Source organism: Coturnix japonica, chromosome 5 (assembly GCF_054131305.1).
Source record: "Coturnix japonica strain WE chromosome 5, WE-NBRP24, whole genome shotgun sequence".
NCBI classification, from domain to species: domain Eukaryota; kingdom Metazoa; phylum Chordata; class Aves; order Galliformes; family Phasianidae; genus Coturnix; species Coturnix japonica.
The window spans coordinates 23,432,207-23,448,097 of record NC_140667.1 but is presented as its reverse complement, the minus strand read 5'-3'; the positions used below and the strand labels follow the sequence as shown (position 1 = coordinate 23,448,097).

Sequence of the window (15,891 nt, the reverse complement as noted above, 5' to 3'; positions counted from 1 at the left end):
CCTGCTTTATATATAAAAGTTAAACCAAAACACCAGCTCCAAGCAGAACACTGGCTACGACAAAACACTGACAGAACACCAAACCAAACATGTCACCTACAGAAGAGGGGAAAAATCTACCATATCACTCTCTAAAATAATAATATCATATTCAAGAGAGTAAAAGTGAGACATACTGACCCAATAAAGCGGCAATCAGCTGGCAGGTTTCAATCACCCAGCTTTTTTAATACAAGAGACTACTGGAGGAACTTGGATTTGCCAATTCTAGTTATAACAGCATCAATAATGCAACTGAGAATAGCAAAAAACAGACATGGTGGGCTCTTACACACTTATGAAGGGACCTCTTCCAGATGCCCATCTGAGAAGCCTAGGTCCAGAAACACCATAAACAAAATGATTTAAAGCTGACAAAAAAAGCTAAATGATTTCACTGTGAATCCTGTAAGCTTTCCACAGGTGATTCATCACTTCCACTAAGCAAGAGCCCGCTCCTACAAAAACAGAGTGCCTATTATATTCTCAACAGAACACTGCCTTTGGTGCTCATATTCTCTGTCTGGGTGCTCTGAAATGTCTCAAAAGAAATAAAAAAGATAAAGCACCAAAACAAGTTCTCAAGGTCTGGGAGGTGATACACTTCTTGTATAGAGACAACACAAGAAAGACCTTCCTATCTGTGACAGTGGCACAACTGAATGCCCAACACACATCCTTTTGAGAAGAACAAAGAAGGACAAAAGAAGAAAAAGCCACAGATGATAAAGTAGTATTAACTCTAAGATCCTTCAAAACCACATTCTACCAGGTAGCCTGGCCTCAAAAGCAGGAGTCAACCACAGCCACACCTTTAGCCCCAGCTTGAAAGACTTCACAGAACTGAAGGATTTTTCAGCAAGGCTTCCAGACAATGAGGTATACTGTACTGTGTATCTGCTTTTCAGGAGCAGATAAAAAAAAAAAAACAACAAACCTGTGTTCTTTCCCATATTTACAGCAGAAAAAAAAAGTTATATGGATGGGAAAAATTAAACTGCAGAAACAGCTTCACCTAATGATTAGGGTGACTGATTTTGAATTACATACTAAAAAAGTGATATCCTTGGAAGCACAGCCTCCCATATTTTAACTGTTCCAGAGTAACAGGCTCAAGAACAGATCCAGTCAAACTTACTGAAGAAGTGGAAAATACAGTTTAGCTCCATAAATCTAAACTTACTACGTGTTTCAAAACAGAATACACTCAAAAAGACCTTGAAATTAGCAAGTTCAACATCTATGAGTGGTCTACAAAGAATCTATTATCACCAGTTACTTTGGAAGAACAAAGTGATGTCATTCACCACTCAGAGACTCTTACTCCAGAATACAAGAAACATTTTCATTTTAGCTTAGAATTCATAGAATGCTAACCTAAAAACCCACTCATACCAATTTATCAGTTAATAACCCAATATTACAGTCTGTATATACAATACATTCTGTATAAAATACTTTCTTGCAGACATGACTAAGTTTACAGTTGTCAGTTGTATTTAATAAGAACTGAGATGACAACAGTGACAGGTTAAACACAGGCAGTACATGCAGAGAGATAACATGTTATTAGATCAAATAATACAGGTATAGCTTGTCTCTCTCCTCCCTCTGCCCATAGCAGCTGGTATAATAAAAGGATATTACTAATACCTATGAAAAAAAAAAAAAAAACAACACTCCATTTCACATACTTAGACCAAAACTACAGCTATCACTACCACAAACAAAATATATTTATGAATTAATTCAAATGAGATTCCGGAGAAACTGCGGGCGTTCTGAAGGAAATGAAATCAAGATACTGATGTGCAGGGCAAGAGGCTTCAGCTTAAATTTATGGGCTATTTGCACACAGACAGCACAGAGGCCAACGCTACTGTGTCCTGCATACTAGGTCATAAGGAAAGCAAAGCTGAAAAGTCTTAACAGTGAATCCTAGAGGAAGAGAATCCTTGGAAGCCCAAAGAAGATGAGGGCCAAAGATGATTTGTGCAGAGTGCCTACCAGACATGTACTAGACTTGTTCCTTGGCCACAGCTTTACATATAGTAAAACCAACTGGTGTTTAATGCTACCTCCACTTTTCATTTTCCTGGATATCAAGAGTTAAGAAGAGAGAGGATTTACCAATTGCATTAATCAGTTTAGAAAAATAAAGCACTGAGGGAAATTGCTATGGCTTTCACATTGAGAGAAGTCCATTAGATACCAATAGAAAAGCATGAGCTGCATTCAGCAATACAAAGAAACAGTTCTCTGTAATGCATCAGATCTGGAGAAGCAGAGAAATTAGAGCATCTGGACCACGATGAGAAAGAAATATACGACTCTGCTCAGGCAACAAGTAAAAAGCAGGGATACAGGAGTCAAAAGGAGAAGAAAGAATTTTGCGCAAAACATTTCATTGTGTAGTCTCAGCAGAAATCAAATGAGTCAGGAGACAAGTTCCAGCTCAAAGGACCCTGCACAGCAGCTCCCTCTAATCAGCCAGGAGAAATAATGAAGCAGAGAAGGAAAAAAGACAATGTCTTGAATGCATAGACAAGAATTCAGTATGAAACATTCAACCAACAAATTCAGCTACTATACAATAAGGAATGAGCACTTCTCTTTGCTCAGTATGAAATGAAAGACAAGCAATGAGTTTGGTTCACTGAAGTGTTCCCTGACTGGGTGCTCACACCATGTGAATATTATCTGCAGGGGAACACACTTCTCTGCAGGTATTTGCCTGGCTCTGTGAATGGAGGCTCTACCAGCTTTTCTTTTCCCAGCAGAACAAATTGCCTTGGATGAAAAGAATGGAGTAAAATAAATAAAGGTCTGTACTTGTGAGGTGCCCGCCTTACAAAATTGGCTCAGCAGCCAGCACATTTCTGCTTTTCCAGGCCAGGGTATTGCTTTAAAAAAACTACTAGAGTGACTCTTCTTTATTGCCTTACATCCCTTCATTTTCATCTTACAGAAAGCCACACTGACAGGGGAGATTCTCATTCACCCTATACTTCTCAATAACTGCTGCAGCATGAAACAACAGCTTCACAAAGTAACACCCAGGGAAAAAACAAACAAACACAAAAAACTATTCTACCACCACTTGAAAGGAATTAACATCTTGCTTTTCTGGGAACAGTCTTACCAGCACCCTTCATAAAGGACGTCATGTTGATACAAATAACATGGAGCTTTAGCATCATGCCATCTCAAACATGTGCAAATGCAGCAAGCAAACAAGAAACTTCTGACAACAACGAAGTTGACAGCATCCTCTGCTGGTAGGAAAAACGCAAAAGCCCAGATATATGAGGGCTTTTTTCCATTTCTTCCTCTCAAAGAAATGCAGCTCACTACCACACTGTCTATATGGACTACTTTTATAACCACGTTCACAATAATCCTGTGTCTTAAGCATAATATACACAAAAGAGGAAAAATTCAGTGAAATACTTAAAATACTGAGGGAAAAGTCTCCTATTTAAAAGGAATGACTGGAGACAGATGAGAACAGTAATTCTCTTTTCTTCCAAAATTCATTTTCAAATAAATAAATGCCTGAGCTTTTGGTTTCCATGCCACCCAAATGGCCTATTACTCTATTCCCATTTATTGGAAAGGATTTGCTATAAATTTGTTCTCTGGGATCACTTTCGGTATCACTAAAAGTCCAAAAGCAGATGTTGGAGAGCAGACTTAAAAGTCTGTCAGGAGAACTGTTCAGGAAGAAATACAGTGGCTTATAGAAGTGCAGTTCTAAGGTTAGGATGCAGGGCCATTCCTCATTTTGACATGAGAAGCCATTTGCTCTCCTTGCAGGAAATTAAGCCTTAACACAGATTCACAAGCACAAAGTCTTCCAAAAATGCAATCCCAGAAGGTTTAAGTATCCTGACAAAGTTGCATAGATACAAGTAAAAGTAACAGAACATGTTGGCTATCTCCTATAGCCTTAGACTACAGAACTACCTTCTGCAAAGCCTCTTGGTTGTTCTTCCTCTGTCTCAATATTTGAAAGCTCTAATATATTTTTGGCTCCTCATCAATTTCATGACAAAACAAAATTCTCCTTTCCTTTTTCAACCAGTCCTTTAAATCTGGTTGAGATGGAATTATGTGCCAAGTTTGCCTGAAGCCCCTTTCATTTTTCATGACAGAAATGACAAGATCAATTTGTAGCAACCTGTTTTCATTGAAGGACTGAATGAATGATCTAAACTTATCACGCTCCTACAGGAGGCCTGAGATGTCTTTGCTTGGTAAGCAGCAGGAACCCACAAAGTGGTCCTTTGCTGACAACGCACTAGCAAGAGGGCAAGACAGCATATGCACACTTACTCAAAATCTTCAAATTCCAGGTCATTTCCCTCTACAGATGGGCTTGAGTTCTCCGAAGTGGAAGAAGAAGAGGAGGAAGAGCGGAGACGGTTCTGTTGGTATCGCATGGATCGCTGTCGAATACTGTCCCTCCGAGAAAGATACTGAATCATCCTCTGAGCATAATATGCAGCAGGAGATAACCTGAGCGAGAGATACAGACAGACACTTGTTACAGAAGCACAGAATGACAGCTAACCTTGCTCTTCCTTGGGAGCTCCAAGTTCCAGGATGGTGGCAGCACATCACAAAACAGGCTGGTTTTATTTTATCCAGGACGGTGTAAATAAATAAACTAAGTAAAACTAGTTTTCCCTTCGTACATTTCACTCCTACATCATTCTTCTGCTGTGCATACATGAGCACTACAGAGTACCTGTAAACAAAAACTTAAACTGCGGCACAGATTTTATTATTATTATTACCCAGTTCCTTGGTGCTAGATGGGTAAAAATACACTGCTTTCCCACCCTACATACATTCGCAGCTTCTAGTGAACACTTTCTGCAGCACAGTTACTCAACATTAAAACCTGAGAATTGAAGAATTGTGTCTCTCCCTTTGAGTTAGACTTGAACATAAATTCAGGGAAAGGGACCAAAAAAACCCAAAAACAAACAACAAAACCAACCCTCAAAAACTTCAGACATTAACATGCCTATTCATTCAACTTCTAGCTCTTCCATTCCATACACGTTTGACTTTCATCCTTTTCATCAATGCAAGTTACCAGACTATATTTTCATGACCCTGGGATGTACTGATCTCCTTTTCTATAAAGGCATCACGAGCAAAAGACCAATAATAGAGTGTACAGCCATGCTTTTAACTACAGATAAAAGTTTGAGCAGCTTTTAACAAAGAAAAAATGAAACAAAAACTTAAGTAAACAGTAAATTCCAGACAGTAATATAGAGATGAAAATATACTATTTTGCAACCACACAAGAGGTGGGCTTTCCACTTTCTGTGAATGCTATCTATCTTCAGTACAGAGCTGTAATGTAAAGTCTTTTCAGAATAGAACTGTCAGCCATGAGAACTGTTAAGGCCATATTCACTCTCACTCTGACCACCACTACAAAGGTTCACCGAGTTACACTACAACTAGTGACAAAATGTTAACTCCATAATCATCCCTTGATAACATGATTGTTATATGGGCTAGACTTTCTTCTCTGCCCACTCATCCCAATCTAAATCAGAGCTGTGTTGGTTCTATGGTGATGTACTACGAGTAAGATGAATGAATACATTTTTACATCCAGCAGCATGAGCAGCAAACAATCAGACCAGGTCTGACAAAGTGCTCTGCTAATAACCCTAAAGTCATATTTCACTGGAAATCTATATTTAATAGCATTTTGAGAGATTGCTCTCTAAAGCAGCAAGAAAAAAAAAAAAAAAAGTACTAATCCTCCAAGAGATTGACTGTTATTAATGCTGTTTTGGTTGCAGACAACCATCAAGTACAATCAATCTCCCATTTCACCATACATTCAGGGCGTATAAGCTAAAGAGAAGGTGATGAGAAATAAGTGGAGATTAAGAGATGTCCCTCTTCCTCAATGTAAGCTGCCTACACACTACCAGGCCACTCTTTCTTTAACATTGCTAATCTGCAGGCAGACTAGAGGTTATGGGGTCTGCTAAGGTTCTCAACAACCAGCAAAAGTGGTAAGGAGAACCATATATGCGCACTTTATTTTTCATGTTTCCTTTGTCTTTTACACAATGTTAGATGAGTTAAAGTTGTTCATGCTTTCAGAATGTAAAAGACTTGGCTGTACATAGCATTCCTCTTTACTCTCTCTTTACTCCCCTGAAAACTTATCGGGCCAAGAATAATTAAAAGAAAAAAAAAAAAGCAAGGCTTTACAGAAATGCGCATATAAACAAAAAGCTGTTCTCCCCTCCAGCCTTTTGCATAAGCCAATGTCTCTGCAAAAGCCAAGAAAATTAGTCTACAGCATAATATGTGCATATAGACAAAGAAAGGAACACAGGCAAAATGTAACACTAGAAAACACGAGCAGTGGTCTCTGCAATCCAGAAAGCACAATCGTTTAAACCTTTTTCTTCGTTAATTGCTCTCCTAGGGAGATTTTTACAGAAAGACCTGAAGAATTAATTTTGCAGACATTTAGTATTCTCAAGTCATGCAGCACATCACAAGGAAAACACAATGATTCTTGTTTGAAGGACATGAAAGAATAAGCAATAAAGACAGGCAATAACAGATGACTAGCAGCCAGATTCAGCTTCTTGGCAGCTCGTGGCATGTAGAATGGATAGACGATGAAGAGGATTTCCAAAGGTAAGACAAGAAGCTTAAGCCTGATACACAGAAAGAACAGTGCAAGCGATAACGTACAACAATGTAGGGGAGAAACATATTCAAAGCAGCAGGCTGAGGAATTAATCTTTGCAGATGAGTGCATGTGTAACAAGAAAAATAAATAAATAAATAGATCATATTTGTCAGGCTGTATCAGCCTCTGGAATATGGTCATGACACAAATCAGAACTGAGAACCAGCATAAGGGATTTAGCTGTCCTGAAGGGAGCAGAATGCTGCAAAGCAGCATAAGAAATACTGGTTAACATTGAAAACACCTCTTCAGTTCATTCAGCTACTGAATACAATTGTAAATCAGTCCTGACTGCAGCTCATCTACCAGCTGGCTGAACACAAGCCAATCACAGCAGACTGCTTGATTCATTTATTTCCCATCTAAGCTTTCAAAAAATAAGCAATGGCAAAGCACAAGCAGAGTTTATCCAGTAATTCTTAACCCAAGTTTGCATCCCCAGGACAGTCAGCTGTATCTGACGGCACCACCGGACCTGAATTAACCTAGTTTCTTAGGTGACGGGACCCTGAGTACTGAAGCAGATGGTTCGGAGTAGGAGAGATGATGCTGCCACAAGTAACAGACACAGAACAAGGGACTGAGAAGGAGAAATGCTGCTGTGCAAAAACCAGAATCAAACAGCTTCTGCCTCATCCAGAAGCTTTGTCACAGAGATGGGGTTTTCTCTGGGTACTTAGTGCTGCAGGCTGGCCAGTGAGAAGAACTGAAGTAACATGAGGATCTGAAAGAAATCCCATGTTCCTTTGTATAGGTTGTCTGGGAGCATCTTTTGGAATATCTTGAAATAAAGTACTATTAAGAGGTGTTCTTTTGATGCCAGCTCTATTTGATTCCTTAGCAGCTTATAAGACTAATACATACGACCTATGAAGAATAAGCTAAGAGTCAAGATGACCTTGGAGATGTTCAGCAAAGCCCCTGAGAAAATCTGCTGTAGTCCACACCTGAATATTACGCCTGAGGTAACTTCAAAAATATCCTTCCTGCCTCACTCTTCACCTAGGCTGTTCACATGCAGTGCCATTACAGAAAGGAGATGCTGAAACACACAAACATGATTGAAAATAAATTCTTCAGAGCAAGGATGGAGTTAAAGAAAAATAATCCATTGGAAATAACTAGGTCTTGAGGAGCATAGATCAAGTTGGCTGTCTTTGTCTCTCTTTCTCCAGTTTTTTTGTTGTTGTTGCTTTGTTTGTTTGTTTTTAAGTTCTATCTTTCCCATTACAAACTTAAAAACTCAAATACAGTAGCATTCCATTTATTCACCTCCGTCCAATTTCTAACAAGGTCAAGTGACAATTAAAAAGATTCCACTAGCCCAGCACACCAGCAAGATTTATGAAGGAAAATAACTCATCTCACAGCACTCAAATTTTCAGCTCACACTGATTAACATTATGTACCTCATTCTCTGAAAAAGATGAAGTGACACTGAGTGGAACAAATTAAGCCTCTTACAGGTTTCAACACTGCACCGTTCTTTCTAAGATCCTTATAAACTCACACTACTATATCTTCTATAGGATTAAAAAAAAAAGGCTGAACTTTCACATGAAGAATGCTCTATCAGTTCAGAAATAGCTTCAAATATAAAAATACTTCTGGCAATGCTCCTTCTTATGCTTACGTTTCACACAGTCATCCCCTTTTCATACACTTTACTGAGCTTCAGCATGGGAGAGATCTGACACAGACACAGGAGGAAAAAATAAATAAAATCAGTCACCTAAGCAGGCGCTCCTGCTTTTTTTTCCTATTGAAACTATAACTCCCGAGAGCAAGAACCATTTCTTACAATACCTACTCAAGAAATTTGCTAAAAATCAAGTAATCAAGAAAATTCTGAATTATGCATTCCAGAAAATAAGGAATGGTGCATTTTCAGAAATTTTAACACTTATTCACAAGCTAACCTAAATGTAGCAGTATCCTTTTACTAACATTTATAAAATACCATTTTCATCTCTCCAGGTGAATCAACCCCTCTACCTACAATTTAATCAATATTCATCCAGAAAGCTTTTACATTTCTCAGCACTGCTCTGAAACTCAGTTGCGAAGACCATGACATGTTTTCCAATGACCTCACATATAGGTAGCACACTCTACCTCACACCTCACTCACAGACAGACTCACATCACTTCTAAGCCTCTGAGCCATCTTCACAGAGCAAATTTCTTTACAATACGTGGAAAAAGACCTAATATAATACTTCACCTCTATAAGGATTTACCTATACAGAGTCAGCAAAAAGTTGCTTACTAGCATAATCATACTGCGGTTAGTTTGCAGCATCACTTCTTATTTCAAAATCTGTACTTGAAATGTTGTCTGAATAAAAACACAGGTTGTTGTTAATGTAGAAAAGAACAAGAGGAAACTGCTCCAGCAACTTAGATATTTAATTTTGATATACTGCTATACCCATATTATTCTATTATACGATAAATTCTAGTTGCCTTCGATTCAAGCAATTATGCCATGGGTTCCTTCAGAGGCTAAATGATTAAAATTCACTGAAATGTCCTCATTCATAGCTTCGTTAAATGCAACTAATGAAAGCTCATTTTGCCATTAGTTAGTTTTTGAAAGCTTCCATAGCTGCTTGCTGTTAACAATTCTATCATCTCTTCTGACAGAGTCTGTGGGTCACAACATCCCATCTGCTGCCTTCTTAATACACAAAGTGGTAACTGCAAAGATCACTTCTTTCCATTTTTGATAACTCTACCATGTTTGCTTTTTCTAGTCTTCTACAATACTCCCACCTCTTCTGGAAATTAAGCAGCACTACAGGTGTTTCCATGTCTAATGTCAATGATTCATGACTCTTCAGATATAATTGTCAATAATTTGTTCTCAGTTAAGTATACTTAACATTCTGGGCTCTCATACAGATACACTTGTGAAGACATTTCATTCTTCCAAGCACACTGCCTGCTCTCAGCTGTCTTTACTGCAGTCTCCCTTGCTTCCAAATAGACAATTGCTTTCTTCATTATTATTTTTTTGAGAAGATATTTCTGATGCATTCATAACATCTCATTTACTGTTGGACCTGTTTGCCACCTAGTGTTCTCCATCCCAAATGATTTCAGGAATCCTTATGTGCTTACCTCAACAGCAATCTCCTTCCCATTTCCTCATTCACCTCAAGGCCTAATGACTTTTTCCACATTCAGTTTGATCTCTGTCCCTAAGCAAGTCAGTAGGGAGGAGATGGGACCTCGGATCACTCCCAAAGGATTCGGGGATATTTGTATTTTTGTCCATGAAACTGAAATGCCTTCAGATTGCATTTAGATCTTACCTGGCTGGATCTGGATAGATTGGATGTTCCCGGGACCCTGCTCCATCATAGCGAGATAACGAAATGAGGGAAGACTCCAGCAACCTCCTAAAAATAAAATTAAAAAATAAAAATAAAAAAAGATTGAAGTCCTCCTATGAAGTCTCTCCTGTTTATATCCTACTTTCTAAAGCCTCTTAGAACTACTTCTATCATTGGTGCAGAGAATTCTGCAACATACTAAATCACTGACTGGAGATGCGTTTTTGCCACATACCTATACAAACAGTAACATCTTCACCATACAGAAGAAAGAATACCTCAAGTAAGAAGAGTCATCCCAAACTAACTACCAGATTTCAAGAGAAGGATGCAGATGTTATTCCTCCTTTGGAGACAAGATCCACAAAACCGGCTAATGAGCATGGGACAAAGGACACAGTTCAAAACAGAGACTAAGGGCACTGTTGGTAAATTCTCACAATAAGATACGCAATCTAAAATTCAGGGCTCAGGAGGAGGTTTTTGGACACAAAAGTATTCATTTCCTCTGTATCTTAATCAGTCACTGGGAGAGATACGAAATATTCACTCAAGAAGTAAATGTATGCAAATGCAGCCAGACAGCTTGAATAAGTGAGAAGGAAGTCTGAGTCATTAAGGCAGCAGAATCGAAGTATATAGCAGGAACATGTCCTCCACCACAGCTTCTACATGCACCTCTATGAAGCTTCTTGCCACAAAGCGGAGGATGACATTGTTTCACAGCTGACTCATTCCAGCCCGCTGCAGCCATTACATTAACACTTACAAGAGAGATGATTTTGAGCGGGTGTGGAGAGTGGAAAAATCAACTACTAAAGTTTATAAGGCGGCTGAGTTTCCTTTCAAGTCCTTTTTCCTTGGAGCTCCTGCTAAATCCTGTTTTCCAGTCATTGTAAATCAAATGAAAATTGTTATGGTTTGAAAGTCAAGAAGATCTGACACCACATCTGTTCTACCCACCCCCCACACACTTGGTGAGAAAGGTCTGAATCTATCACAGTCTTGGCCTCACATTCATCCTTTGCAGTTAGCATTTGCAATGCAGGACACCAAACGTCAACACAGGAAGCAGGATGGTGGACCAGATCCACATCCAACTTCCCATTTCTAGACAGCAAGTCATAAAATCACAAGAGAACAGAGATACTGAAAGCATGAGCCTGCCCAGAATTTCTCAGGCAAGCACAGCAGGAATGCAAATAACACATGTGATTCTGATGGGAAGGGGGGTAAGTCCGCTACTGGGAGAAACAAGACAGATCTGGATTGCCTTCCAGGAATAAAAGAAATGAATAAAATCTTCAGTTACAAATTTTAAATCTAGAACACAGGGAGAAGCACAAGACTTCTCCAGCTACTCAGTATGCCCTGACTGCAGAGACTCAGGGCTTGCTGCAAAGCACTGGGACTTCACAGGAGGTAAAGAATCCTGTTCACTCTGGCACAAAGCTTCCTGGAAATTATCTGTCTTATTCAAGAATAGTTATTAAATCTGTTATTAAAATGAATTAATTCCCCAGGTCACTGAATCTAAAGCTCTCACCTTCAACACTGCTAGATATTGTGAATCCCTTGGTTCCCCAGAAAGTTACAATACTTTAATACTGGCTCATCAAAATCTCTCTCCTGCACCAAATACGTAAGTCCATACACACAAAAGCAGCCAATCCAGAAATGATGGTACAATAGTTTTAAACAGTAGACCCTACAACTACTACAACCCAACACTCGCAACATAGATAAACAGCTTTTATTGCTTCTGAAAGGCAGAGGTGGATGACTGGATGATACGTCACAAGCAGAACTGATACTTGCAATGTTTTGGTGGGATTTTTTTTGTCTGCTTTCATGAGCTGCTAATACACACACAGCTCTCCCAAGTCAGCAGCCTGCAAGCATCCTACTGACCAGCCCCATCTAATCTCTGCACAAGCACTTCTCTCCAAAACCCAGAGCAGTTTATCCTGAGTCTGCATCAATAGCTTCATGTTCTACAGATGATGCTTCAAACAAAACAGCAAAACCAGGAGCATTTCCTTGTTCTGTGTCACAGGCCCAAATGTGCAGCAAAATAAACTGTGGGGACAGCCACAGCCCACATCCAGCCCACGCAGCATCGTACACCCCACAGCACAGCAGCTGGTGTGCAAGGGGAGGCTTACAGCAGTCTCTTTTAGAAGGAGGTACAAGAGCCACGCTTCGCCCTGCAGTGGCAGCAGTCCCATGCACACCAAATGTGGAGCTTTGAGCAGAAAGGAGCAAGGCACACACCACAGTTCCTTGGGATAGTTGTCCCATGAGGCACTCCGCTTGAAAACAGAGTTTAGACCCTATCTGATCCTTGAAATAAAGCATGAAAAGTCTTGCTTTGTAAGGTAATCATCATCTTGAATGAAAACTATTAAGTGTTACTTCAAGTAAAACATAAACTAGCAGTTGACTGAGCAGATTGACACCCAACACCCAGTTATCCAGGTAAACGGATTTCATATAGGCTTCAAAGCCATGTGATTTTACTTCGTCATCTCCACCCCATGAAGCAACAGGAGCTGTTGAGGGATGACAGATGTGTTTCATTAAGTACCGTCCATAGGATGCACTGAGACTGTGCAGAGTTGAACAGTCTCGGTTAATGCTGTCCTTCAAGAATCTTCCAAGTCTGCCAGCACCAAAGACACCTCCTGCACTACATCATAGCAAGGTGCACAAGCCACTTAGTACGGCCACACTGAAACCACATGGGCGAAGATAATTCTGCTAAGAAACCACTAAAGGTTGTGGATTCTTAATTATCCTACAGCTGTGCCCTCTCAAATTACTAAGAGCAACAAACAGGTGGAAATCAATATACACAGTAGGAAAAAAAAGCAAAGCAAAAAAGGCAAAGTACAGTCTCCTGAGATACAGATGGATCTCTGCACTTAATGCTCCCAAGAATAACAAAATCTGTACTAAAACCTGAGTACTGAACACAAATAACATCTATTACTTAACTAACTCATTCTAGACTAAGCTCTTGAGGCTCAAGTTACAGATTTGAATGCATCTGGTACTGACAAATGGGTTCAATAATAGATACACTGCTATAATCATCAATAACACGTCTAATTTGATACTGATAGTGTAACCTACTATCCCCAAAGAAGGAGCAAATTAATGTTTTTAAACTAATTCATGTAGCATTCTACAGCAGTCTTAGATGCTGCAATTTGCAGTTTTTGCCACCCTAAGTCCCAAAAGGGGCACAGAGTGCATGTTTTCAGTAAGTCCAGGGTTTAACACAACCCAATAGCCTACCAAAGTAGACATTACTCAGGTTAGTAGCAATTTTATTAAGGAGTGTAAAAACAATGCACAGACAAACAGCAGCAGTTACAGGAAAGCACTAGCCACCAAATGTCTAACTATTTCCAACAGAGAAGCATGCAAAGAGAGAACAAAAATACACATCTCTTGCACCTCCTTTGGAAACATTTCACTAGATCATGTCTAACGCCCAAATCCTTTCCGGAGCTCACAGAACCCTCTTCCTCTCCTGCTTGCTGCACGCCCTCACCCCCCCAGCTCCCAGTTTTCGCTACCCAGATATATAACAGGTTAACACTAGGCTCTGTACAAGCAATTGCTCCACTATATCTGTCTAGACAATATGAAACTGTCACAAATGACATCTAAAGTACAATTAGCAGAAAAACCGCAATTTCCACTCTCCTCCCCCGCTCAGAAGGAAAAAAAAAAATCACACATTATCATCCTCCAGGTTGTCAGTCACTGCCATGATGATGAGAATTAACTCTGCTCACCCTGGGAGCTGCTTCTGGCCCAGCTTGCTAAATTCGGAGGAGGAGGATTGCGGTTCTTTGTCAGTTTTGTTATTGTTGTTTTTAAAACTACTACAAGTAGATATAAACTGCCTTTTCATCAGCACTGGTGTCTCAGCAAACGTTATTTCCATCAGACATCAGAACTATGAGACTGCCACTCTATATGCACTCCATTCACTCGTGGCTGCAAACAGCAGCAATCATTACTGTAGGGGAAAGGAAGCGAAGGCCAAGCTACAGAATGCCTTCAACTAAGAGCATAAGGGATAACAAGGATGTGCTGAATGCTACAAATGAAAAAGGAAAATCTCTCAGGATTGAGGCAGCTGAATGCCAGAAGATGCAGCACAAGGGGGAAAAACGTTAGGATGCAATCTCCTCCAAGCACATCAACTACCAGACTGTGCTGTACTCCCTGGGGGCGAGGATCACCACTAAAGCCTCTTGGGACAGAATGATTCATCTAGGCAGGCTTTGAAAAGATACTTAAACGCAGCAATTTAACTTCTCAGCGACAGTTTCTAGCAATATGCAGTCCCCTACACCAAATCTTGGATTTGCTGTCACAGCATGTGCATTACTGAGCAGTGCTTCCATCCAAACACAGAGGGAAGGGCTCTCCCTCCAAAAGGGAGGCATGCAGCACCAAGGCTTTAGTCTCCTTAAAGCCAAAAGGTTGTTCAGTCAGCTTCCATCCTCCTAAGCTGCTACTGCACACAACTGTCTTAGTTTTTGCTGGGATGGAATTGTTTTCTTCAGTGTCTGGTACGATTCTGTGTTTCTGGTTCTAGGAGAAAACAATGCTGATGACACACTGATGTTAGTAGTTGCTGCTAAGCAGCGCTGCACAGAATCAAGGCAACTCTCAGCTACGGGCACAGGGAGTTGGGAAGGAACAGAATTAGGACAGCTGACTTAATCCAGCCAAAGAGATATTCCACATCATATGACATCATGCAGAAGTTGTTCTGAGGGGGGTGGGAGTTCATCTTGTGCTCTTCCACTGCTTGGAGGTTAGCTGGGCATTGGTCAGAGAGTGGTGAGCAATTGCTTGTGCATCACTCAAACAAGAACAACAAAAAGAAACCAGTGCAACAAGGCATGCTAAGGGCAGCACACACTCTCAGCCTTCAGCCATGAAGTAGGCCTAAGACAGCATTTCCTAATCATCCCTTGAAGGAGTACACTGACAATTCTAGCAGCTTCTGTGAACTTCCTCCTCTGGTTGTACATCTCCCCTGGTTTTAGATTCCCTGCCACTCACTGAGAGGTGCTGTTACAGCACTACACCCACACCCCTTTCTCAGCTCCCTGACTTACAGCTAGTAGTCAGCTCTCTTGAGCAATTGTCTGTATGGATCTGTTCCTAATGATTGCAAAAAACAGCAACAGTTTAAAACAAGAGGAGGATAACTGAAAGGAATCTAATGATGGTGCAACAATCAACAGAAAACAAGAAAGCTGAAGCATGAAGACAAATAATAGTCTCCATCTCCCCAACAGTAATGCCACCTGCTCTCAAATCCTAGGCTCATTTATTAGCTGCTAACAAGTCCAGTTAATTCTTAGAGATCACTTACAGTCTCAGTAGAAGATTAGAAGCTGGGCTATGATGAATAAAAACCTAATCCAACCCAATCCAATGGTTTCATTTCTTTTTCCCTTTTCCTTTTCTCTGACGAATAGGAACAAATCATTTCACCAAAGAACTCTGTATGGTCTTGCTTAATTTCAAAAAAACAAACGAAATCATGTATGCAGAATCCATTAGGCATTTTTTAGTCTTTGTAAAACAGCAAAACATTATTGCTATCACCAGTTTCATATTCAAGCTTAAAATAAAAAAGCAATCAGTGTGCAGTTTTAAAGATTGCCTGAAAAGACGATTTCTAAAATTAAGTCCTTTACAGAATCTACACTGATACCTCCAAACTCACATTTC

At 40.0% G+C, this 15,891-nt stretch overlaps 1 protein-coding gene across 7 annotated transcripts in view; it reads right to left on the bottom strand.

Moving 5' to 3' along the window:
- Window positions 1-15,891, bottom strand: part of AMBRA1 (autophagy and beclin 1 regulator 1) — a 120,568-nt gene that overhangs the window by 80,512 nt on the left and 24,165 nt on the right. For 5 of the 7 annotated variants that reach the window (XM_085548746.1, XM_015864395.3, XM_015864397.3 and 2 more), the window contains 2 exons: window positions 10,102-10,188; window positions 4,375-4,557 (listed from right to left, as the gene is read on the bottom strand). In XM_085548746.1, coding sequence (XP_085404872.1) covers window positions 4,375-4,557; window positions 10,102-10,188 — 270 coding nt within the window. The remainder of the gene's footprint in view (window positions 1-4,374; window positions 4,558-10,101; window positions 10,189-15,891) is intronic. The other 2 variants (XM_085548747.1, XM_085548748.1) reach the window with 1 other exon arrangement.